Genomic DNA, 24,517 nt, shown 5'->3' with positions numbered 1-24,517 from the left:
TCAATCGCGTCCAGTCAGTTCAGTGGTTCGAAGAAGCAGTCTCCTTGATCTACAATTATCACAGATAACCAAAGATGATTTGCGTTGTCTATTTTCCATGAACATTGCCTGAGATATTATTGACACAGAAAATTAAATTATTACACAAATAATAATGATTTTTTATTATTTTTTAGTGTCTATGAAGTCCTTTTGATTAATAACACGATTATGTTCGATCAAATTCCACACACAATTTTGTGGTGAAAATTATTCTGAGGAAAAGATAGTCGTGGATGTTACACTGGCCATAATGCTGCAAAGAGTGTCAGATGGGTTAGAGACCCGGCGACCTTGCTAGGCAAGGTAGGGTTTGGCAAGCACGAAGAGAAACGGTAGACATTCTCGCCGTGTGCGGGCTGGCATTCTCTTGCTGAAATGTAAGCCCATGATAGTTTGACGTAAAGGGCACCAAAACAGGGCGTAGAATATCGGGCTGTAAAGCGTGCGACAGTCAGTTTGGTATCCTACCGCTCTCAGTGGCGTCTGGAAACACGTGCTTGGCCTGTAATCGTATTGACTGGAGAGAACTTTCTTCAGTGATAAGTCCCGCTTCGAATTGTATACCGATGTATTTGTGGACATTGCTTAATAATGTACGTTGTGAGAGGAAATCTGATGTCAATACCTCAAGGCAGTAAGTACCTAAAAGATAAAAAACCTTTCGGGTTCGTAAAGGTTTCGTCACAGATTACTAAATTTCCGTCATTTCCGCCAGCAGCATCTAGCTTCACTTGGTCAACAGCATAATGTTCTTGTAACACCGCCATCTGATGAAGAGCCTGCAGTGGCTGGAAAACATGCTCGTGGTTGAATAAATTGTAAAAAAGCGACTGGTTGCATATTTATTACCAGGTAAATCGCCAAGTGAAGACAAGTCTGGAGATGGCCCGGACAACGGTGGAGTGCCCACCTGTAATCACTTGTCTGTCCGCACATGTACATCACATATACCGATTTCCGTCCCATTCGGATAATTTCTTCGTGGTGCTTCGTTTTTTTCCTTCCTAGAACATATATTAGGGAACGTTGTTAGCAAAAGTCTCCAAGTCCTCGACCACTTGACAGCAAATTTTTACAGGATACTAATAAACATTCATATGAATGTATGCTGTATATGTTTTAACCAACAATTTTCAGATTTCCTGTGAAAACAGCTGCGAGAAAGAAAATGCTGTGCTTAGCTGTGATGTATGTGCGCTTTTGTTTTCTCTCTTGTATTCAGTTCTAGCTACGATGGTAGGGCATTGAAACCATTAGAAAAATTTTCTGTCATACATATTCATTGTCACTGCATATATTTTTAATCAAATTTATACACAACAATGTGCTGATTTTCTTCCTCAGTCTGTTCTCACAGAAAAGTTTTATTTATGGCTTATCCGCTTATGATTAGAATAGTACTACGGAATCTCAATTGGCAGCAACAGTAAACAAGGCTGGACAACAGATAGGCGGAAGGAGGAGATGGACAGAGAGTGGGGAGGGGGAGGGGGAGGAGGAGATTACCACACTATTCAATTCCTATACATATTTAGCAATTGCGAAGCAGTGCAGGATTCGCTAATGTAAGATAAAAACGACAACAGCAGTTTCACTGGCAGTGGAATAATTAGTGTAACGCTGTTCACAGTAAGAGACATAATCAGTCATTTGAAATGGACTGCTGCATTAAAGCCTCCAGCAGATTTCTCCACGGATTGCAGTCATCATCTACGTTGTTGTTGCAGCTCGTAATGTCGTGTACCCACCTTAAATTATGCCTAATAATGTTATGGCCTTTATGATTTTCAAAAAATAAAAATGCAGATAGGCTGTTCCAGCTGGGATGTAGGTCGTTAGTTGGCTGTGGGAACTGGAGATACACACAGGTTGAACAAAACATCATGACCACTGTCAGGGCCGGTTCAAGAACATTTTGACATACAAGCGACTTACTATTTGGCACCCCCCCCCCCCCCCTTTTTCCCATACACTTTCTCTCGTGTTGGTTTTCGCAACTAATTGTCGTAAGCACTGTATACGAATCTCGCACATAACTGCCTAAGGCGCCTTTCAACAGCTGTTACTAATCGTGGTACATCCTGTACAGATATAGTTGGGGCGCCCCCTTCAGTTTCGAGCCCCCGAGCGACGGCTTGGGTCCTCTTGTTCTGTAAACAAGGCTCTGACATTGTAAATTGCAAATATATGCCCAAATTTGTATTTGCAATACCGAATATTTTTATTGTAAACATATATTTTGCAATAATTATTTCTCTGTAACACTTATTTTGTAATCTTACTCTAAAATGTATTTTTTGTAGTGGGACCAAAGTTACTGTTTTTGTAATCTCTATCTCTAAAATGTATTTTTTGTAGTGGGACCTAAGTTACTGCTTACTGTTTTTGTTTTGTTTTAGGTATTACCATAAATTCTGGCCAAAAGCTTGTAAAATTGACACGTTCCATGTCCTGTAATAGTGTCACAACATGGATCACCGGAACAAGAGATAAATAAATAAATAAATAAAAATCCACCGTGCGTGGCGTTACGGGCACGTGACGCAGAAAGGAAAGTATACAATCGGAGCAGAGACGAATCGGAAATCATTATAACGACGATACGCGCTGCAAATGGAAAAATCTATTGACATTGGCGACTTCGACGAATGGCAGATGGTTGCGGGCTACCGTCTGTGAACGAGTATCATGGAAGAAGCGAAGGTGGTCGGCTCTTGGCGTGCTACCGTCGTGATCATCTACGTAAAGTGGATGAAAGGCGATGAAATAACGAGTTGGCGACAAGGTGTTGGACGTACACATCTCATCAAAGAACATAGACGTGGGAGGCTTTCCTGCTCTGTAAAGTGGGATAGCCGGTGATCTGTGGCAGGTCTGGCAGTAAAGTAGCGTACAGTGCTGGCGCAGGCACGGGTGTTACGGAGCACACCGTTCAGACGACCCCTTCGTGTGCCCATATTGGTCCAACGACACAGTCATTTACGATTACAGTGGGCACAGGTTCACAGAGACCGGGCCGTGGGTCAGTGCCAACGTGTAGCTTTCTCGGATGAATCGCGTTTCTTCTTACACTAGGTTGTCCGTATACGCAGTCATCCATGCGAAACGCTGCTCCGACTGATCTGTGACGAAACGCACCTTTTTCTTTCGATCTTCTGTATTACTTTTATTAATACTACCTAGTAAGGATCCCATACAGATGAAAAATACTTCAGTCACTCGTATGGATATTTTATATCGAATGCATATTATGTGTATTACTTCCTCCGTGAAAGAAATTAAATTTCTTTAACCTTTTCGTGAGCCGTGGGAAACATGCTTCCCACCACAATGAACCGGCTCCTAGTCCCGTGGGATTCACAGTTCCCACCTCTGTACGGTGCTACCACCTAGTGAACAGTGTAGGGTACTACTTCCAATCGGAAGTTCCCGCCGTTTTTGCTGTACCTTCGCGCAGAGGCATTGTATAGCTTTGTTTTGCTCTGTAGAGGAGCCTTTCACTGCTGTTTACGTGATATGTTGTGATTTTTCCCTCAAAGCTATAGTATAAGGTAAATACTTTTGATTTACCCAAATTTATGAAGGAAAACGTAAAACTGGAACGAGGAGAATTCCAGTTTGAAACAAAAGGAGCCATTTCTGCAGTAAAATGGATGGATAACCGTCCAGTCACTTTCCTGTCCTCTATTAATGGCCCACGCGAAACAGCCACAGTGAAAAGGAAAAACAAGGATGGTACTAGTACAGAGATTTCTTGTCCTGAATTTGTGGCAGAATAGAACAAAGTAATGGGTGGTGTCGATAAATTTGATCAATTACGAGAAAGGTATGCTATTGGCAGACGTTCTGAAAAATGTTGGCACAAAATATTTTATTTCCTGGTGGACGTTGCTGCAGTGAACAGTTTTATCCTGTGGAAAATAAGTAAAAGAGAAAGTGGACAGCATGATCAGCAGGATCCATCTAGCTAGACAATTGATCGCTGGCTTCTCATCCCAAAAAAGGCGTGGACAAAAACCTGTCTTTGTGCCAAAAAGGGGTAAAGTGCCTGAAGATTTTCGTCATGTGGCTGTAGGGGAGCATCAACCCATTTTAGGAGAAAGCTACTGGACGTGCCGTCATTGTAGTACCAAAGCTGCAGAAAAGAGCACTAGCTGTGTTTGTACATATTGTCAAATACCACATTGCATAGACCCATGTTTCAGAAAATTTCATGGCAAGTAATTGTGAACAATCATTGTGACAAGAGAAGTAAATTTATCAAATAAATATCACATATATTGAAAAAAGTTGTTTTTGTCATTTAACTCCAAGGAAGGGCAGTGGGAAGAATACTTCCCACCTCGTTGTGTGACCTCACTTTCACAGTTGGAGCAAATTTTATATTCTGTATGATAAATATACCTATCTGTTAACTACTATCTGCTCTCCATTCATTAAAAAAACTGCTCAATATTTTTTTCCACGAAAGGGTTAAGATTCTAACGCTAAATTCCAGCCTGCTGTCTGCTTTTCATACAATTAGTGATTTGGTTTAGTTCTATTTTACCTTGCCGTTTTTGCGTACACCTAGATATTTTGCTGCTGTTCTTACTGCCAATTAATAATTGGCACCCAGTGCTGTACAGTCGCAATAAAGTTATGAGATGTTCAACTGACTCTTTCATTAGAACATGTAACGGATTTGGAGGTGACACCCCTCCTCAGACATCCCAAACTTCAACTCCTCCCTAATCAACCAGGCGTACAGCCTCGACAACTCAAAGTGTCGAATAACATATGACTGCGACACAAGCCGTCTTGAAGCAGAGCGTATTAGGGAGGAGTTGAAGTTTGAGATGTCTGAAGAGGTGTAACCTCGAAACGCGTAACATGTTGTAATAAGAGTCAATTGAACATCTCATGGCTCAGTTTCAAGTAGTGTGGTTCACGACATAAGTTCATGGCTTGTAGAAAATAAACTAACGCTAAATCACAGTAAGATTCAGTTTTTACAGTTTTTAACACACAATTCAATAAAACCTAACGTCTTAATTTTACAGAATTGACATATGATTAGTGAACTGTCGTGAAAAGCCCGCATTCAAGATCTTGTTCAAATACTTAATGCTGCCATTTTTACTATTCAAACGTTATCTGAAGTAAGTGATTGTTCGACACGAAAATTAGGCTACTTTGCATATTTCAGTACCTTATGTCATAACGTATTATATTTTGGGGTAACTCTTGCCATTCTAAAAGGATATTTTTGGCCCAGAAACTTCACAAACCTCTTTTCGACCCCTGTTCACTAGTTTGGGTATTTTGACATTGGCCTCTCAATATATATGTTCTTTACTGTCATTTCTTATTAACAATATCAGCGTATTCCCAAGAATAAGCAACATTCACTCAGTTAATACAAGGCAGAAATCAAACCTGCATTTGAATTGGACTTCCTTATCTCTTGTGCAGAAAGGAGTTCAGTATACAGCTGCATCAGTGTTCAATAAGCTACCACAAGAATTCAAAAATATTAGCAGTAATCCACGCTCTTTCAAATCAAAACCGAAGAGTTTCTTCATGGGTCACTCCTCCTACACTGTTGAGATCCTTGAAAAATTAAGCTGCTTCTTGTGTTCTATTGTTGATTGCATTTACTTAAACTTATGGCTCGATTTTTTTTTTTTTTTTTTTTTTTTTTTTTTTTTTTTTTTTTGTTCATAAACATTTTATTTCGACCATCCTTCAGAGATTGAAAAGGGTTGGGTCTGTCGGTTATTAGATCATCAGTACTGTTGTCCTCACTAATTCACTTCCAGAAAAGGTGTTCAGAACGATCTCACATTAACTCTGACTTTGGTCCATGGTTGAAATGTGTGAGCCTTCCATCGTATAGATGGAAAGTTAAATCTGTGTACATTAAAATTGTGGTGCACAGGGGCTAAAATCCAGACCTTTGCCTTTTGCATGAAGTGCAAAGTAATCCTGGAAGCTTCTGAGAAGGCTGGGAAGTAGGAAGGAGAAACTTGCAGATGATAACTGTGAGGCAGGCAATGAGTTTAATGTTAAGCATAAAGTTCCCTAATGCAGGCCCTGAGCTGCCACACAGTTTTATTCTGTTAGAAAATTTCAAAAGTAAAAGGAAGTCCTAATGAAGTTTTCTTTTATTTCATCTGAAATTCCACAATTTTGTTGCTACTGCATTCTTTTTATATAACTGTTTTTTCATTTTATAGGTTTGTTTTCATGTGCATAAAAATAGAAAAAAATTGACTCATACAAATGCTGTTACCTTGATCGGACTCACACTAGATGAAATCCAGTCATTGCAGCTGGCCTGCACTTACATTTGATGGAAGTGAGGCTTCCAGAGTTTAGATTTTTCTTAATTTCAATTCAGACAAGAAGTTCCTTAAATAAGGACGTAGTCATATAATTTCTTCCTCCATCCTACAACTGAACTACTGTTTTATTTCTAATAATACTGCAGTCAGCAAGATGTCAGACTGTCAGGTTCTTAAAGTCATTATTTAAGCTCGGAGGATCTTTTATCAGATACCATGTTCAGAGCTTTTGGACTGATGTGATTGGTGTTATTTAAATAAAAATGTTTTATGTGCATCTAGGAAATAGATGACCCCCATATGAAAATATTTTTACATAATCTTGATTCTGCACATAAAGCCATATGAGAAAATGTTGACTATACAAATAACCATGTATGAAAACCACAGTTTTGTTGTGTAGAATGTAACTGGCTGATTCCTGTCAGTGGTTAAGTAATATAAGAAGCACATTATTAAAACTGTAATGTGCAAATGACAGCATAAATGCCAAAAGATGATACAATTTTTGTCCTATTTCATGTAATTAATTTGCTGGTTGGAAAGTTATCTTAGATCTTGTGGCATCAAATGTGTAATGGTTCTACAACAGTGGTGAACAGGCTAAAATTCATTGAAATAACTGACAAATAAACTGAAGACAATTTTAAGTTGTATCTTATGTCATATTAACTTGTACTCAAAGAGTATTAGTTAGTTATTTTGGTAAAAAGAAAAAGGAATTCTGTCTGGTTATAACAGCATTTCCATCATGGTTATCTTACATGAGATTGCATTCATGTCCTAAAGCTGTTACAGCATGAATGAAACTGATGCTGTGACCATTTTGTGATGCGTCATTACGTCTGACCCAGTGAAAAAAGGCTGTGACCTGGCTTCTGATAAGGTCTCTGTTTCCATAATACATCAAGGGCCACAAGTGCTTTCAATTAATGAGGGCTCTAACCTCAGGGACAAAGTTTGTTCTCAGACTGTATCCTAATTGGCAGCCAGTCACTTTATAATTGGGAGAAATTTCAATTTCTAGCCTTGAGATGATCTCTAGGTAAAACTGAAAAGTCCAGGATGGAAAAACAATAATACGGAAATGATGCTAGATTGCTACTCACCACATAAAGGAGATGTAGAGTTCCAGACAGGCACAATGACAAGAATAATTCAGCTTGTAAGCACAGTTCTTAATCAGAAGTAGAATTCTCACTTTTTCACACAAAAAGATACATGGGTAATGTATCTAATGTCTCTGGCCACTAGGGCCCAACTCCCAAGTAATACTGAGAATTTCCCAATGGAACTGTTGCAAATACACTTCTCAGTTTTGCTGTCATATCATATTGTGTAAACCCACAATATTTCATCGATGCAATTACTAGGCATCTTCAGGTGGGGGTAGTAGTTGCTGTCACTGCTGCAAGATGCGATTGATGAAGATCATGCATTGGCATTGAAGTTTATCAAGCCAGGAGCAGACAATACATGTGTGTGGGAAGACGCTAGCAGTTGGAGGAAAGGGTGCTCCTAGTGCCCCCTACTGGGAGCCACAGAAAGGCCTTCGATGGGTTTGCTGTGGGGAATAACAGTGCTGCCAGTTGCTTCTGTGGTTAAAAGCTGAATTAAATCTCAGCAGTGCATTGTGTCAAATCATAAATTAGAAGTTCTTTTTTCCCCTGCTTTGATTTAATGGCTGCTAGTACTGGGTTCCAGGTGAAGCTTACTTGAAAACCAGTACCCCTGTTGATGAGATTGTCCACCATACAGATATATATTGACGCCTTAACAACCCAGTCCCAGAAAGATAACACTGGGGATAAAATTTCCATCTTTTCATAAAACATGCAATGCCCCCTCCAGGCAGTGTTTTGCTACTGCTGATTTATCAGGTTGCACAAGGCATATAAGATGATGGTGGTGTTCTTGCGTGGTTCAGCTCATGTACCCAATATAAGACTTTCCACATTGGCATGGAATCTTATACACACCACATTTCCTAGGGTCAAAGTTGTCTTTTACTGAGCACAATAAATTCCACAATTTTGTTGGTGGCTGAAAAACACACTTGATGTCGGGCCTTTTGAGGATTCTTTCTACTCTTGAAGACATACTGCAAAAATAGGACTAGAAAGACTGCAAGTATTTGAAAGAGAAAACCACTCATTTATTGGATCCATTATGGATGGGCAACAAATATCTAGGGAAAAATGATGAACTACAAATGCTGTACAAATATCATGCCATTATGGAATCAATAAAGATGATAAAGCTTCACTATATGGGTTAGGTTGAGATGCATGGGAATACAGCTTTTCACATAAATATTCCAGTGACCTGGTAGAACATTGATGAGAAAAGCCCAGAACAATATGGAAGGAGAACATCTTAAACTACATGTAAAAGCTGAGTAGAGTCTTAAGTTGGATGGACAGATGAAGCACAAGACAGAACCTAGTGGAAGAGGATGACTGAGCAGGTTTTTAAAGTCTGTGACAAATCTGAAGTAAATATGAGATTAAATTGATGACATGGATAATTATTATAAATGTATTTTTAAGAAAACAAATATCAAAACGAGAGCCAAAAAGAAATGGCCTTTTCTTCTTAAAGGCTCCTTGCAGGTAACTAAATCAGTCATTCTCAGATCAATTACTTGTGTTTTCTTTATTGCCTCTAATTGTGATTGCCTGTCTGGGTTTCATCTTAAAGAAATTTATTCATTTTACAAATTAATTGTACTGGTGAAAAAGCACAAGATGAAAATAATCTACAAATGGCAAAAAATAAGAGAGATACTCAGTGCACTGATTTTCCAACAAACCCACTACAATTTGAAATCATAGATGCTCTGGCTTTGCTTTGAATGCTTTTGTTGATGTTTTAAACAAGAGATGAATCTTGGATATTGCCCTCCTTGGGAAAAAAAGTTAAAAAATCCAAATTTTTAAAGAGTAAAACAAAAGTAATGAAGAAAGTGAAAAAGATTTTTTTTGTCATGGGGTAGAGGCAATGGAAGCTGTCACATATAGAATGGGTAGAGATGCAACAGGTGTAAGTAGCTACTAAAAATAAACATTGGTAGAATACTACACACACGGTTGCTAACAGTTATTATATTTGACTGAGAGGGACATAAATACATCGTTGTTGTTGTTGTTGTTGTTGTTGTTGTTGTTGGTGGTGGTGGTGGTGGTGGTGGTGGTGGTGAGAGTGGAAAGCAAAGTGAACAGATCATTACTGCAACTCTCAGTTCATTGAGGGCCAGCCACCACTCAGATTACAATACTGTGTCAGAATGTAATGGATCTAATTTGTGTGTTACCTTAGTACACTAATTAGATTACATGCAAACATTTCATATTGGGCAAAGAACAACACAATCATAATATCAAAAACATAAACAAAGTAGTGATCTAAACCTAGTGGATGATGTTGTATGTAAATGGTTACAAAGTATGAACACATCAAACCTATAAACCATAGTCAATTGACAGGAAAATTGAAATTGTTGTATTCTGTTTTAATTAAATTATAGTGAAAACACACTACACCATGTGTCACATTTTTATTTATCAGTGAAAATACACCAAGAAATCTTCAGAATATTATAAGGACTGCTATTATCTCCCTGTATAAGCAAAGTATTTATCAGAGTTAAGTGACATCAAAGCATAATGTGAGCTTATCCAAATGAAAAATAGTCAAAAGACAAAATACAAAATTATTATAAATTTTAACTGAAAGCTCTGTTAAAATGTATGTAGAAAGCATGGTGGGAACACCGTACTTAATTTTTCTGCTGTGTAATTAATGAAATTGTCAAAATCATTGTCTATCCCACATACCTGATGTAATTCCAAAGGTTATCATTGCTTTCTGGCTAATTTGTATGTGTGAAACAAATGGCAATGCTTAACCTTTTTCTGTACATATGTCAAATTGACTTACCGAAATACTTGTCATTTGTAATTACTGAAAACTGTAAAAACAACAATGAGGTAATTGTGTGAAAATGTATGGAAGGATGTGGTTTAGTGAGTTCAGAATTAACAGTTGAACTGTTATTTATGATGGACCACCTGCATCACTGTGAGTAATAAAATGTCTTAAGACATGTGAAAGTGTACCTTTTATTTAAAGTCATATAGTACACTGATGGTATCCTGTTCCAGATCACCAGGACATTGAATAAGAAATTGAGTATCTGTTTTCTGCATCCATCTGAAGAACGATCATTTGAAGCAGGAAACATCATGTGGCCATAGATCCCACTCTGGATGGTTTCAGAGATAGGACACATTTAACATACATTGTCATTTATTTTCTGTATTACTCAATACCCTCTGAGGTTTACATGTGTACACATGTACAATCATTAATAAACATTATAACATGTATTTTACAAAGTACTGATTAAGAAATACATATTTTTGATGCATTCATATCTAAACATTCTCATGCACATCACATTACAGCTATTGTACAGGTAACAATAAATGCTGGAATATACCACCGTCGACTTTGCTGCAGCTGTGCACTCTTGGGAGAACTTGGTGCATTGCTTGTCTGAAGGCATTTGTAGTTTTTCTGATGAGGACACCACATCCATGATGCAACCAAACAGTTCGTCTTGTTTATTCACCTTTCGTTTGACCTCCTATTTCATCCAACCCCAGAAACAAAAATGTGATGCCGTAACGTCTAGTGATGTTGGTGGCCAGTTAACTGTACTACCGTGACCAATACAGTAATTAGAGTAAATGTGGTTAAGATATTCCCTCCCACGTGTGGTAAAATGTGGGGATTCTCCATGACTTTGGAAGTACATTTGCAATTCATATGGCAAAAGAAACATCCTCAAAGTGTTCAACAAACATATTTTTCAAAGAATTCACGTAATTCTGTCATTCATTTGCTCTTCTAAAATGACTGGACCTGTCAACATGTTACTGATAATGCCTCACTAAATATTGATATGTTTGTGGGACATTGACACATGCAGAAAGTCATCAGTTGCTGATAGTAGTACTATGCTGCATGATTTCAACAATGTGTTTCTGTTCCTCCACAGGTTGTTGAACTAAATGTTCAGAAGAAAAATGGGAACTTGGGAGAATACCTCTCACACAGTGTACTTGCAACTATGATCAGAAATTCAATTTGTTGGAAAGCCCTGATGGTATACTTAAAAAGCAGCAGGAGCGTTACTATCACAGAAGCTGTAAACATACACTATATCTACATATTCTTCATTAGTGTAAATGTGTGGCAATTTAGCCAGGTTGTGTACACATACAGTTAACTGATGCTTACCTCTGATAACACTATCAGTCCCTTGGAGCACACAGTGGACAACTGTGTTTTCACCAAGCAAAGAGGTTGAAGCAGCACAGTAGGTTGAGCTAGAATAAAATGTCAGAGGCTGTGTGGGTAAGATGTATATGAGTATGCCACTAGGCCAAAAACAAATATATGTTAAATGTGTTTTATCTTTGACAACATTCGGAATAGGGCACATACCCACATAAAGTTTTTTGCTTCAAATGAGTGTTCCTGTCGCATCCCTGAGTAATGACCATTCCTTCTGCAACATCCTGTATGCAATACAATTTTACCAGAAGTCAGTCCATTTAAAGGTAGTGTAAAAATACACACACACAACACTTCAAGCCCCTTTTGGGTGATAATGTCACCATGGCAGATGAAGATGCAGGGAGGTGGTGCACTGAGCTTACACCAGATTTGGAGGGCCAGATTCTGCAGGATATTAAGATGAATCTTAGTACAAGCTCCAGCAACTGACCCATCAACATGGTGTAAGCCGAAGTGAAATTATGTGTATCCTGCATGACAACTGCTACAATCACAATCACCTGCAATGAGTGCAAGGATTGTATATCACCATGATTATGGGTTTTCTGTCATCATTCCTCTTTACTGACAAAGCAACCTTTACCAGAACTGGCATAATCAATCTGCATAATCATCATCTGTGAGCTACAGACAATCCTCCAGGAATGGTTGAGGCATCTCATCAGCATCATTGTGTGAAGAGTGTTCCTTTGCGACCACATACTTGGACCAGTTATTCCACAACACTGCAGTGGAGAAACATGCCTGGACTTCCTGCGGAATACTCTATTTGGGCTGCTTGAGAACATGCCTTTGGTAATATGACAGATTATATGGTTTCTGCATGGTGGAACACCACTCCATTTCTGCATTACTATAACTGACACCTCAACAAAATCTTCCCCAGATGTTGGATTGGATGTAGGGGCCCTGTAGCATGACCTGTTAGATAACTGGATGTAAACACCCTTGATTTTTTTCACTGGGGACATCTGAAAGATGTTGCTTATACTGAGCCAGTTCCTGATTCACAGGACCTTCAACAGTGTGTTCATGACACCTGTAAAGCTGGTCAGAGAAAGATTGGAACATGAGAAAGAGTGTGACAATCCATAATGTGACATGTGAACATACACATTGCAACCCATGGAGGCCACTTTGAAAATCTGTTGTAACATGGATGCAATGCAGCTCTATTCTGTGTTCTGGAATGATTTGTTGTCAGTGCATGCACACCGTCTGCTTCTGGGCACATTTTCATAGGACCTCTTTTCCACCATTTCAAGTCAGGAAGATGCCACTGCAGTTTGTCACTGTTACTAATGTTCATCCTGTATATGTGGCTTATTGGAAATGAAAATATTTTCTTTCATATCTAGGGGCAAGGGATGGCTGCAGATCTTAGGGCATTGTGAAGAGTAGGGTAATATTTAAGAATCAACAGACATTAACTTTAAAATGTGCAATCTGGCAAAATGTATTGTACAGTTTTTTAAGAGGCTAACAGTACTACTACCTGTGTATTGACTGTCATTGTATCTTCAATTCCTTACACAACAGGTGGAATAGATTAACTCAGTAGTATACAATAGCTATTTGATCTGAGAGACACTATGTTCTTGTCAAGAAGCAACTTAGAAGTGGAGATATTCAATCTTCCAACAGACTGTGACAGCTGTGAGTCTATAGATAATATTAGCTGGTCAAAGTGCCTGGTCATTATGTTGATAAAGACTGTAAGTGAATTTGTTGGGTAAAGCCTCCCTTCAGTGCCCCATAAAACTGACATCACAAGAAGCCAGGGTGTGCATCTGCTTATATGTAGCATCTGGTAACATGCTGTAAACATTCTAAAAATAATCACTGTGTTATTGCACCTGGACTTTCTTTGTTTATTAGTGGATTGTTATTTTCTGGTTTACATTGATTTTGGCATTTGTTCTGAATGTGAACTGATTCACAAGATGTTTGATAGTCTTACTTGCTCATGACAAGCTGGTGTGAACCTGGCTTGGTGTTGGTCACAGACTAGCTTAAAGCATTTGTACTAGGGGAATTTGTTATAGAACTTATGGAGCTGGCCCCCAAGCGTACTTCCATCCATCCATTACTTATGTTGTAAGATCAGTAATTGTGTTTACATGACACTAGAAGTTTCTTTTCCATTGTGCAAATACTATGGAAATGAGCAGCATACCACAGTAACAGGTATTTCGTGTCTTGTTTTTATAGACGTGGGGGATAGAGTCTTACATTTTCTTATTTACATTCTTCATTTATAATTCACAACAATCAAGCAGTTTCAGATTCATTATGAATAGCTGGAAGAAAATGTGACTTCATTCATTAAACAGTGGCATAACTTCTGTCTTTTTTCTTTTTTTTTCTTTTCTTTTTTTTTTTAAATGAATTGAGCTACTGTGCAGTATGTCACACAGATGATCTAATAACTCTGCTTGTTGTGACCCCAAGAAAGACCTCTGGCCACTCTGCTCTCTTAGGTTATCCACCTCACTGTGAACAGTAAACAGCCAGACTGTGCTCTTGCTTGTCACACAAGCTCAAGTTATTGACATAGAAAATAAGGATATATTGTGGTACATTCTTTCTTACTTGTTATGTTTTGTGAAATCCTCTTAAAAGTATGATAAAACTATTGTCTAATACATAGTAAAGTATAGAGCGATTTCAGGTATGGAAGTTACAGTTAGGTCATTTATACAATACATATCAGATGTGGAGAAATAGGGTATTGATTATTTATCACTGAATAAATTTTGTTGTTGTTGTTGTTGTTGTTGTTGGTGGTGGTGGTGGTGGTGGTGGTGGTGGTGGTGGTGGTGGTGGTGGTTTTCAGGTCTTCGACCACTGATACACTTATTTCATGTTGTAGATTTTCTCTTTTTAAATTACTTTGTCAGTTATCCCTCCTTTTAGATTTGTGTGAGATAATCATTTGCTCATTGTGAATTCAAAATTTTTGTAAGTTCTGTGGCCAGATGCCACTCTTGCTGCCAAAAAGCCACTTAAGCAAAGATAGGATCTTTCTGCAAATAATGTCATTTGTGCTGTATTTTCGCATTTTCATTGTTTGTGCTGAGGTTCTGAGACAAAACTGAAGAGTCACTCTGTCATTTGGCTAGGAGGAGCAGGAAACCACTTGTTTGCTTGATAGTGCACTGGACAAATAGTTATTAGTTATATATATTTAATTCACAGCTGGGTCACCTATCTTTATCATAAGCTAGCACTCCATACATCTCTTGCACCTTAGTTAACAATCTCAAGATGTTATAAACAGAGTAATGTTTCTCAGTGATGCACAAATGCTCAAACAGTTCACAGAAAGTAGTGCAAGTATTTTATAAACAAATATTACATGATTTCATTGAATTACCAGTAATTACTCCTCTAAATGCGTGCTGATGGGCATGAAGTATAAAACTGACATTTTGGGAAGGGTCTAGGCTCTAAGAAACTAGACAAGTCTGTGCTTGTTTCTGTGTAACTTGTTAGTCAGATTCAGGTGAGGGTTGCTTTTTCTTATTTTGTTTAATTTATTTATAAACTGATTAAACATAAATGTCATTATATTTAAACATGCACTGATGGAAAGTAGCTCATTTAGAACTCATAGATTTAGCAGCTAGTAAAATTAATCTTTTCATACAGACGAAGTGATCACTTTGTTGAAGATAATACCTCTGCATGAAGTTTTTCACTATAGAATAAAAATAATAGCTTTTTTATATGTGGTGTCTGTTCTTTCAGGCATGTCTGAAAGAACAGGTAGCATTTTGATCCAGCAGATAGCAGCCAAAGGAATTACAGACATTGGCTGCAAGTGGTCATTGATTGAAATCAATGGTGCAAGTTGAAAACTTGTGCAGGACTGAGGTTCAGACATAGGTATCTTGCTAACTACGCAGATGTTCTGATCACTAAGCTGTCTGGACACAGTGGTCATTGCAGCTCCATGGACTACCCCAGCATGGATGGCTTAGTAGTCAGAGTGTCTGCCTACTAAAGTAGGAAACCCATGTTTGAATCCCACTGTAGCACAAATTTTCAACTTTCCTCATTGATTTCAATCAGTGCTTTCTGAAAGCCAATGTCTGTAATTCCTTTGTGTCTTAATGGTACTTTTTCTACTTTTTGATATTTGTGTACATTGCAGTTAAACAGCAGTAGCATAAATCAGAACAATGGAAATCTTTTTTAATTTATTGATATGGATAAGGTAACACTGTTTTCAAAACAAAGATTGATTTGAATGCTGCAATGATTTAGTAGAAATGGAGGGGAAATGCCCTTGCCTTTCTTCAGCATTTGCACTGATACAACCACCCAGTTATAGTTGGACTTAAAGTTTAATGTGAACTATGAACCACAGTGCACCTTGGCACCTTTCAGTGCATTCAACAATAATTTGGTGTTGTATAAGATGTGCAGTGGAGTTTGATAAGGTGTGCATTTATTTGCTTTTGATTTATTTTGAACCCTTAATGTTTTGTTTGATAATTCTCCCATAAAACTGTGGTGTGCTTGATTGATGTTGAACTGCTCAAGCCTATAATGCCACAGACTCCTTTATTTTTCTACTCAAGGGAATACCTACATGATAGTACATAATTTCGTCAACTGCAGATAATTTTTTAAAATCCTTTTTGTATTCATTTGAGCAAAAAACATTGTCCTTTTAAATATATTGTGTATCTGAAACATTAAATTCAGATTCCACACTCTTTGCAGCTGTGTAGAATCTACACAGTTAGCTGTAACAGGCTTTTGATATGTTACTACTGAAGATCTCTAAATTTCCAGAACAGAAGCTATTATTTTCAATGTTTGGATACATGTACAATGTGCAAATAAAAGTATAGCTTTCAGTTTGCAGCTGAATCCAAAACAATATATGAAAGAGCTTGTAAATGGAGGTGGATGACTGATGTAATCAAAGGATATTCCATAAGACACAGTAACTACAATGTTCATAGCAGCACCTATATTTCTATGTCGTCTCTATTATTAAGTTAATATCTGTTAAAATTCAGCATAACCTATTATCAGATTACTGGCCCATGATTGCACCTCATGTTCTTAATTCCACATCTGCTATTCTATCTTTTTTCTCTGCATTGCTTGTTCTGCCAGTAATGCAGATGGTTTATATAATGAAGTACTTTCACTTCTTGGAAAAAGTATTTGACTATAGGTCATTTGACACTGTTTGTTTGTATCTTTTTATGAATGAATTTTAATAATTTGAGAATAAAATTGTATCAAAAATCTTAAGTCCATAGATTTCCAAAGCAGTTATCATGATGTTTTTTTTTAATGCTGATCCTAAATAATCTTCAGATTCTAATGTAGCACTACTGTTTGACCTTTTAAGATGCATGCTTCAATGAATTCTCTTATGATTGTAGTATAGTGAATAGATTTGGGCAGCCCATGGGATGCAGTGAGAAATTTTCAACACAAATGGCAGATGATACATCTCAAGGGACATTTTTGAAGTGACTTTGCAAATGATGAAAATAAATTGGAAAAATGAGAACCAAACAAAAATGAGAAAAGATGTATTTTAAATCATGTCATACAGTTAGTATTTTGAATGTTTGAGTTTCGTGATTAGAAAGGGGACCATCTCTGGAAGTGAAAATCCTATACAGGACAATAGAATGCAAAAGAGAAAGCAACTAGTTACTGATATCATGATAACATTGTTCCTACACATGCTATCAAGCTTGTTTGTATTATGGAATGTGTAGTGTGCCACTTTGTAAGAATGTTACACATAATCTCATAATTGTTCATTTTCTGTCAGAAAAATATTAGTAAGATTTTATATTAAAGATGAAAACTCAATTATTTTTAAGGCATGCTGTCATTTGTATCATAATATTAAAGAGCCACACATTTTCCTTGATTTCACAGAAGCTGACAGTTATAATTTATTGGTACTTGATGATGTGGGTGAGCTCTTTCTGTCAGTTCACCAGAGATTTATGGCATTATTGATACAGAAAGTGTTTTAAATCTGACAGTTGCAAGGAGCATATATCATCTTGTAGAAGATAAAGTCTTTAACACTTATCTCAGGGCAAAAAACACACATACATACATTTTGCATGGTGATGTCATAACACAAAACAAAAAAGTCGTTGGCTAAGAGATTTTGCAACACATGTTCTTGCTTTTTGAGTCATAGGAACAGTTTTGGTAATGCAACATAGACACATGGCAATCTTTCCTCCCTCTCCATCCCCCCCCCTCCCACCTCCCCCTCCGACCCCCCCCCCCCCCTTCCCCCATCACCTTAATATTGCTTTCAAATAACAACATTAGCTTTTTTATGTTGTGATTGATAATTTTTTAATTTTTATTGGCTTCATTATGAATAATTTGTTTTTCATATTCTATGGTAATATTTTATTGTGTTCCAACAGCTCACATTACTGTAGGAGGTCAGTGAATTCTCAGGTTTATTCTTTGCAGTGTCACTATCTTCTCAGCACTCCCTTTCTCTAATGACCTTGGATGTTCATAGGACATTAAACTTTACCCCTTGTTGCCACCATCTGTTTCTTCTGCTTGTCTTTATCTTCTTTTGTTTCCCTTGGCTGTGTAACCTGCTATAGCTGAAAAATGACTTAATGACAGCTGCTCTGAGCTTGCATGCATTCATTCATTCATTCATTCATTTGTTGCTATTTATTTATTGAATCATATTGTTTATTAGCAAAAATGTTCTTTCTTTGCAGAAAGCTTCAAAGGTGATCTCCTACTATGGGTTCGCCTGCTCCTGCCTGGTGCTGTGAAGAGAGTTTACAATATCCAAAGCAAGCAGATTGTGAAACTGTTTAGCAGAGTTAGTACTTTACTTTCTGATCAATTACATAACACGATTATATTTAAATACATTGTGATTTTGTATATCCATGTGCCACCACTCAACAAAACAAAATAAGACATCAGTCTGAATACGCTTTATGTAATTCAAGTGTATTCATTTCTTAATTACTTCAACATGTAATATGAAGATTGTTTGTTCAGGTACCTGTTACTTCAGTCACTTTATTTTAGATACTGAACATATCTGTTTAAGACATTATGTGTGTAATGATAGTTTAAATTACAATGTAAGGTGGTGGGGGGGGGGGGGGGGGGGGGGCATGGAGGGTGAAAATGCTTTATTTGGAAGAAAATGTTTTACATGTTAAATATTTTTGCCTGGGTTAAAAATTGGTTTTCATCTTAAAGGATACTGCCAAACCAAGCTGAATGGGTACCAGGCCAAGATTACCATTGTTGGTCAGATTACTTTGTAATAGTTTGATGCAAGAAATATTTGACAGACCAACCATCATCATTGCAGTTGTATGCAATTCATTATTTTTGTCTAGTGGAAGCAAACTAGAGAATTGAAAATATATAGTGTGTGTGCTGTTGGCATTGATACTGAGATCAGTATGATCTCAAATGTTTCTGTAAAATGTCTGCAAGCACTTCTTCCATTTATTGTACTCAATTGTCATTGAAATTGAACTGTTCTGTCCTGATAAGTCAGTGTGCTAAGATGTCTTCACTTAAAAGTCAACATTAACTTTAGATGTAGTGCCAACATATATTCTAAGCTTAGTTTTTGAAGGCACAGAAAACAGCATGGCTAATTTTTCTCTTTCTCAGGTGTGTTTTTCTAAACCCTTATTTCTTCAGCAGCCAACAGATATGACAGGTCAATGTCCTTTAAAGTTTATGGGTCTCCCCTTTTCTTGGAAAGATCTATGGCAAGAATAAATTACTTAGAAATGCAAAATGGCTTCATTTTAATGTAAGACAGCATTCCACAACACTTTGACAAATTGATTTCTGATGTTACCTGCACACCATTATTTCAGGACACTGGTCTGAAAGCTGTGAGGTGTAAGATCATGCTCATTGTCAGTAGCCTTATGAGTGACCAAACATTACTCCATGTGGTTTTTATCTTTGGGGCTATATACGATTATGGGATTGCCTCATTTACATCTTATACTCTTGAAGATTTGCTCCAAAAATTTTTTGAGGCTGGGAGTTCAATAACTAGGGGATGACGTAGGAAGGAAAAAACTACCATTTCTTATATTTGCCTATATAGTGCCCACATTGAATGTATAAAATCTTGACATTTTGTCAGTTTTCTGAGGATTTCAAATGAGCTGTTAGTGAACTAAATGAGTTTTTGATGAGGTATTTGTATAAAGTGGAAAAAAAGTAGTCATGAAGCAGAAAGATTGTTAGTACAGGACATGTAAGAGTATATAAAGAAATGTGTCAAAATGGAATTTTGTCACTGATTAGATTAGAGTAATTATTCATTCCACAGACCCACAAGCTCATAATTATCCTACATGGTATCATGAGAGTTATTCAGCATGAGAAACTAGTGTTTAGGGAAGGTCATTTTATATATGCACATAGGAACTGATGTGGCATGGAAGCTATAGTGAACCTTTCTGGTATTATATTCCTTTAGAATCTACTGAAACTGTGCAATTTACATAATTCATAGCAGCCTTTGTAGCTATCAAATGTTTCTGAGCTATTGTTCATATCTTAAAAGATCATCAAAACATTTTATGTATTGTACTTCTTAGCTGTGTAACTGTTCTTACATGTGCAACCAACTCTTTTCTCTCTTCTACCATTGAAAAATACATAACAGACAACCACTTACAGCAAAATGCATAAACACCACTCATGAAGTTTTATCACCCTGAAGAAAATACAGTTAGGTAACAATACTTTGTTTGAAGTTAGAATGTCTGCAGGCATGGTGCACCCTGAAATATCTGCACCACAGACAATAGCACACTGCTAGAGAAACAAAAGTAATAATTTCCTTCATTTTAAGGGAAACGCCTTTGTCAGTTAATGCTGAGTTGGTGGAATCATACAAAAACAATGCCCCATAATGTGACACCATGGATAGGTGACACAGAAGATTCCAGTGTGGTCAGGTAAGCTGGAATGACAGAGAGTCAGACGTCTCTCTGCAAAGAATTGGGAATGTCAAGAGAAAAGGAGGACTTTGTGCATAAAGACCAACATATTACAATTAAGGCAATAGTATAAAAATTGAAAATCAGTCAAGGATCAGTTTTCAACATCGTGCATGACCTTTTGAACATCACAAAGCAAGTCACCTGCCGGTTTTTGTGACCCCTGAAACTTGTTTAAAATGGCTGCTGAACTGAGGCAATAGTGGCAATGTTACAGCTGCCTCATGCCAATCCAAATGACTTCCTTAGCCACCTCATCATCACAGAAGAGTGCTGAGTGCATCATTGTGACCCCAAGATAAAGGAGCATTCTTTTTTTTGGGCAGAGTGAGTGAGTGAGTGAGTGAGTGAGTGAGTGTGTGTGTGTGTGTGTGTGTGTGTGTGTGTGTGTGTGTGTGTGTGTGTGTGTTTTGTGTTGGGGGGGGGGGTTGTCACATCATAGTGGTTAGTGGTAACAGATTATGCTTCTAGAGAAAGGGCGGGGGGGGGGGGGGGGGGGAGGGGGGGAGACAAGAGCAATGAGCAATCTTTCAAAGGAGCATACCAATGAAATGTCCTGCTGAGCTTACATGAGCTGTAAACATAATGCGTCCAGAGAAATTGTCCACAGGGGTGTTTTTCTTCACAACAGTGCCTCAGCTTCTTTAGTAAAAGACACACAATCACACTTCTTGCTCTCTTAGGCCATCAAATTTTGCCTCTCTCCTGTATTCTCCTGAAATGGCACCCAGTGACTTCTACGTGATTTCTACCTTTATGTGACTGGCATTTTAAGAATGACGATGTGGTGATTTTTGAAGTCAAACAATTCTGAATGGCTAGAAAGAGATTTATACAATTGTGTTCTTTACCAAGTCATCCATTATTGGGGAAATGTCACTTTTACCAGTGGATATGTAGGGAAAGGCAAACATTGTCACCAAGTTTCACAGTTACAATTTGATTTTTCTGAGGTGATAATTAAAACTTTGACTGTTCCCCGTATTTACACTACAAAAAGCTGATAAAGCATTCAACTTGTGGAAGATTATATCTTGGTACCTTCACAACCTTGATACGAAGAAAAAGGCACCTCTCCTGACTGTGTACAAGTCTCACTGAAGTCTTTGCTCGGAATTACAAAGTGTTGTCTGATAATTCTCTGGGTTCAAACCATTTTGAATCGGTAGCCCACTGCCAAGATGGGGGTCTGTGATATGAAATGGCCAATAGCATATGCTTGGGATACATCACAGAAAATCACAATTATTATAACATCTTGAGTTAAAACTGTATCTTCAGTCCAGTGGTTTATATATCCTTTCTGCAAACTCTGAATTTCCTGTTATTGTTAAGATTATCACAGTCCAACCAGATTATGATTTATTTGGTTGTAACTATTTTGTCTGTGTCAGAATAGTTTCTAATTTTTTAGTGACAAACCAGAACAATTTCTTAACAAATCTGAAAATATGTTTTGCGACATTTACTTACACATTATGATTAAACTATAGAATTAATACAAAAATTTTGCATACATGTTGTATTCACTGTTTCAAATCTTTTTTCAAGATTCTGCATGCTGACCAAGATGAAATGTTGGAAGACTTAGAACAAGGAGATGTGGCTGAAACAGTTCGCATCTTCTTTGAACGCAGCACCCACCTGCAACCTACGAAAAAGAGTACATTATCTTTATATGATGTAAGCACAGATATAGGTTTTAGTACAGCAAAGACTTCACAGTATTTTGAAGTAATATATTTAACAAATGGTACCTATGTGCAGTTGTATTCATGACTGCTTCTCTAAAGCAGAAGTTAAAATGATATGACTGAAACACATTAAAGAGAGCAGAAAGATGCTTTGACAGTTATGTTTCCAAAACTAAGATGTTGATACAATTTATAAATTTATAGTGCACAGCTGTAGGGGGAAATAAAACTGACATGTAATGATCTAAAATATAAAATGTAATGATGGCATTATATATCACACCAGTATTCTGTTTAATCTTGACCAGTTAATATTTGGTTTCTTCACATCTGCTGATTTACTTACTTGCAGCAAGTTACATTAATGTGCAATCTCTCAACTTCATACATGTGGTCTATCCTCTTGTTTTATAGTTGAACTCACGATAATTTATGAAAATTCTTGCTGTTTCTGTGCTTTCTCTGTTGTTGAATAACATTAAAAATGTTACATGTGAAGAAACAGTTTTGAGCATAATGTTTCTTAAACATTCATTTTATGTTCTGTAAAATACCCCCTGCAAAATGTGCAGGCAATAAATTCATACAAAGCAATGGAGATAATTGAATGAGTAAAACTTGGGAAAAATCTGTATTAATTCATAATTTTGTGATTAATGACATAAAGTTGGCAGTGATAGATTCAAAACACTCACCATTCAGCAATAACTGCAGAAAAAAAAATTTAGTAAGAAGGGGTGCTGCCCAACTAAATAAATGCAGCATCAACTGCTGTACTACAGTAAGACACTAGCTTGTTGTACTGATCCTACAGTCAAAGGTCACACCTCATAACTGTAGAGTTAACCAAGGAGTAAATACAAGAGAGAAGAAATCCAAGCAACAGAACTCGGGAAACATGGAAGAATATTGGAAGACTGAGTATTATAAGGGACAGTAAAATGAAATTGAAACGGACAGAAAAAAGTAAGTATAAACTGTTTATTATTTCGAAAGTAATCTCCATAACTGTTATTAGAGTAACTATGACAAAATGGTCTGTGCCTTCATGGAAAAATGGTTGTGGCTGCTTATAGAACCATGATTGTATCCAGTCATGCACCTCTTCATTTGAAGCAAATCAGCAGCCACAAAGGTCTTTCTTCAGGGCCCCAAAAATGTGGAAACGACACAGAGAGAGCTTGGGGGTTAGGTAGGATGTGGAAAGGCTCGCAAGGAAAATTAATGCAGTATACTCAAAACACATCCTCCATATGGTTCCAATCTCTCCTCATCCAATTTCCACATTTTTTGAGCCATGGATGACAGTTCTGGCCATTGATTTACTTTGTATTATGTGGTGCACACTTGCATACAATCATGGTTACCTGGAAAACTGCAAACATTTTTAAGTGAGGGCACTGGCCATCGTGTCTCACAGTGAGATAAGTAGCAGTTACGGCAATTACTTGTGAAATAATAAACAGTTTACTTACTTTTTTCCCATTTGTCTCATTTTCCTTTGACAGCCCCCTACAAAAGAGAACAACATTTAAAATATTACAAATCTGGATATAAAATACTGTGTATTTTCATAAATAGTTAAGATGTGATTATTATTTGTTAACTATTAATTTAGGTATTATTTCTTGCAACAAAGCAATTAAATTGTTAAAGAAAATGCAAGTGAGTTTTCAAAAGAAATGAACAAATCTCCTATAACTTACAACAAGCTGTTCAGCATACAAAAGGTGAAACCATTGTCATCCTGAAGGCTGATTTGAACACCACAGTGCTAGGTATGGTCCAATTGCAGGTGGTATGCCTATCCTTTGAAATGACCTAACCAGCCTGTTATAGGGGGACCTACAGTTCAATGTGGACTCTGAACCATACTGCAACATGTCATTTTTCAGATTAACAAATATTGCCAGAGTTGAAAGAAATGATAGATATTAGATAAAAATCCTAAGACTTACTGGGATCAAACCCAAGAGCTTTGGATCTGTAGTCGAACACTTCACCACTAACAAAGCCACCCTCTGTGTAACATATTTGCCATAATTTGTTAGACATTGATCTTAGC

At 37.2% G+C, this 24,517-nt stretch overlaps 1 protein-coding gene across 6 annotated transcripts in view; it reads left to right on the top strand.

Moving 5' to 3' along the window:
* LOC124788188 (DNA ligase 3) overlaps positions 1 to 24,517 on the top strand; it is a 637,556-nt gene that overhangs the window by 340,200 nt on the left and 272,839 nt on the right. For all 6 annotated transcript variants that reach the window (XM_047255354.1, XM_047255349.1, XM_047255352.1 and 3 more), the window contains 2 exons: positions 18,479 to 18,585; positions 22,310 to 22,441. In XM_047255354.1, the coding sequence (XP_047111310.1) occupies positions 18,479 to 18,585; positions 22,310 to 22,441 (239 nt within the window). The remainder of the gene's footprint in view (positions 1 to 18,478; positions 18,586 to 22,309; positions 22,442 to 24,517) is intronic.

Source organism: Schistocerca piceifrons, chromosome 3 (genome assembly GCF_021461385.2).
Source record: "Schistocerca piceifrons isolate TAMUIC-IGC-003096 chromosome 3, iqSchPice1.1, whole genome shotgun sequence".
NCBI classification, from domain to species: Eukaryota; Metazoa; Arthropoda; class Insecta; order Orthoptera; family Acrididae; genus Schistocerca; species Schistocerca piceifrons.
This window is presented reverse-complemented; position numbering and strand designations above follow the sequence as displayed.